The sequence below is a fragment of the Octopus bimaculoides genome, chromosome 4 (genome assembly GCF_001194135.2).
Source record: "Octopus bimaculoides isolate UCB-OBI-ISO-001 chromosome 4, ASM119413v2, whole genome shotgun sequence".
Taxonomy (NCBI): domain Eukaryota; kingdom Metazoa; phylum Mollusca; class Cephalopoda; order Octopoda; family Octopodidae; genus Octopus; species Octopus bimaculoides.
Window position 1 is genome coordinate 133,966,839 of NC_068984.1, and position 997 is coordinate 133,967,835.

The window sequence follows — 997 nt, forward strand, 5'->3', positions numbered from 1 at the left end:
GATGATAATAGTGATGATGATAATTATTAAAGGATCTATGAATAGATTAATTAGATTATGTGTATATATATATATATATATATATACATATATGTATATATATACATATATATAAGACTCTTATCTCACACGGGTCGCTGACCTTTGATATCATATTACACACTTTCAAGAACTATATTCTTAACCTCAAAGGCCAACTTTGTTGGTCATTCTCCCATTTCATAGTTGGCCTCGACAGACTTCTGCTGTCACATCCCTGCTACATTCTTGGGATATCCTTTTTTTTTTTTGTAAAATTACTTCTCATTCGATCATTACGGTCTTTTGTAATGGAGTAATGTTCTCATTCTTCTATGAAAAAGTTACGTAAGAAACAGATGTAATGAACTGACAATTATCTATTGTATGTTATTATTCATTTGATAATGTACTAAACATGTATACATGCGTGTGTATATATGTATTTATATATATATTTATATATCAATGCATGTGTGTATGTGTATGTGTGCGCATGTGTGCATACGTGAGTGTATATATGCGTGCATAAAAATGTGTCCGTTTCTACTTACTCATTAAGAACCCCCGTTTCAGGTTGCGTCGGTCCGTTGGCATTTGTTCTTTCCATCGTTGGTGCTGTTAGGATTTACTCATTCATACACATACATATACCGATAGATATACACGAACGATCGCGGTAAAACTCTGCAACAAGACATACAGTGAGCAACTGAACGTTTTGGAAAAACCTTTATTTGTTTTGTTACATTTTGCAAGCGATACGCTAAAGAATTGCAAATGAGATAAGTGAATCTATTAAAAATAAAGTCAATAATAATAATAATAATAATAATAATAATAATAATAATAATAATAATAATGTTTATGAGGATAACATGAATCACGTGACGATGATGATAATAGTGATGATGATAATTATTAAAGGATCTATGAATAGATTAAATAGATTATGTGTATATATATGTGTATATATATA

The 997-nt window shown here is 29.7% G+C and overlaps 1 protein-coding gene across 1 annotated transcript in view; it reads right to left on the bottom strand.

The window, feature by feature from the left end:
* The window catches only part of LOC106880157 (proton-coupled zinc antiporter SLC30A2), a 57,277-nt gene extending 56,540 nt beyond the window's left edge, over positions 1 to 737 (bottom strand). Inside the window, exon 1 of the mRNA XM_014929994.2 lies at positions 573 to 737. Coding sequence (XP_014785480.1) covers positions 573 to 628 — 56 coding nt within the window. The 5' untranslated portion in view covers positions 629 to 737. The remainder of the gene's footprint in view (positions 1 to 572) is intronic.
* Positions 738 to 997: the final 260 nt, after the last annotated feature.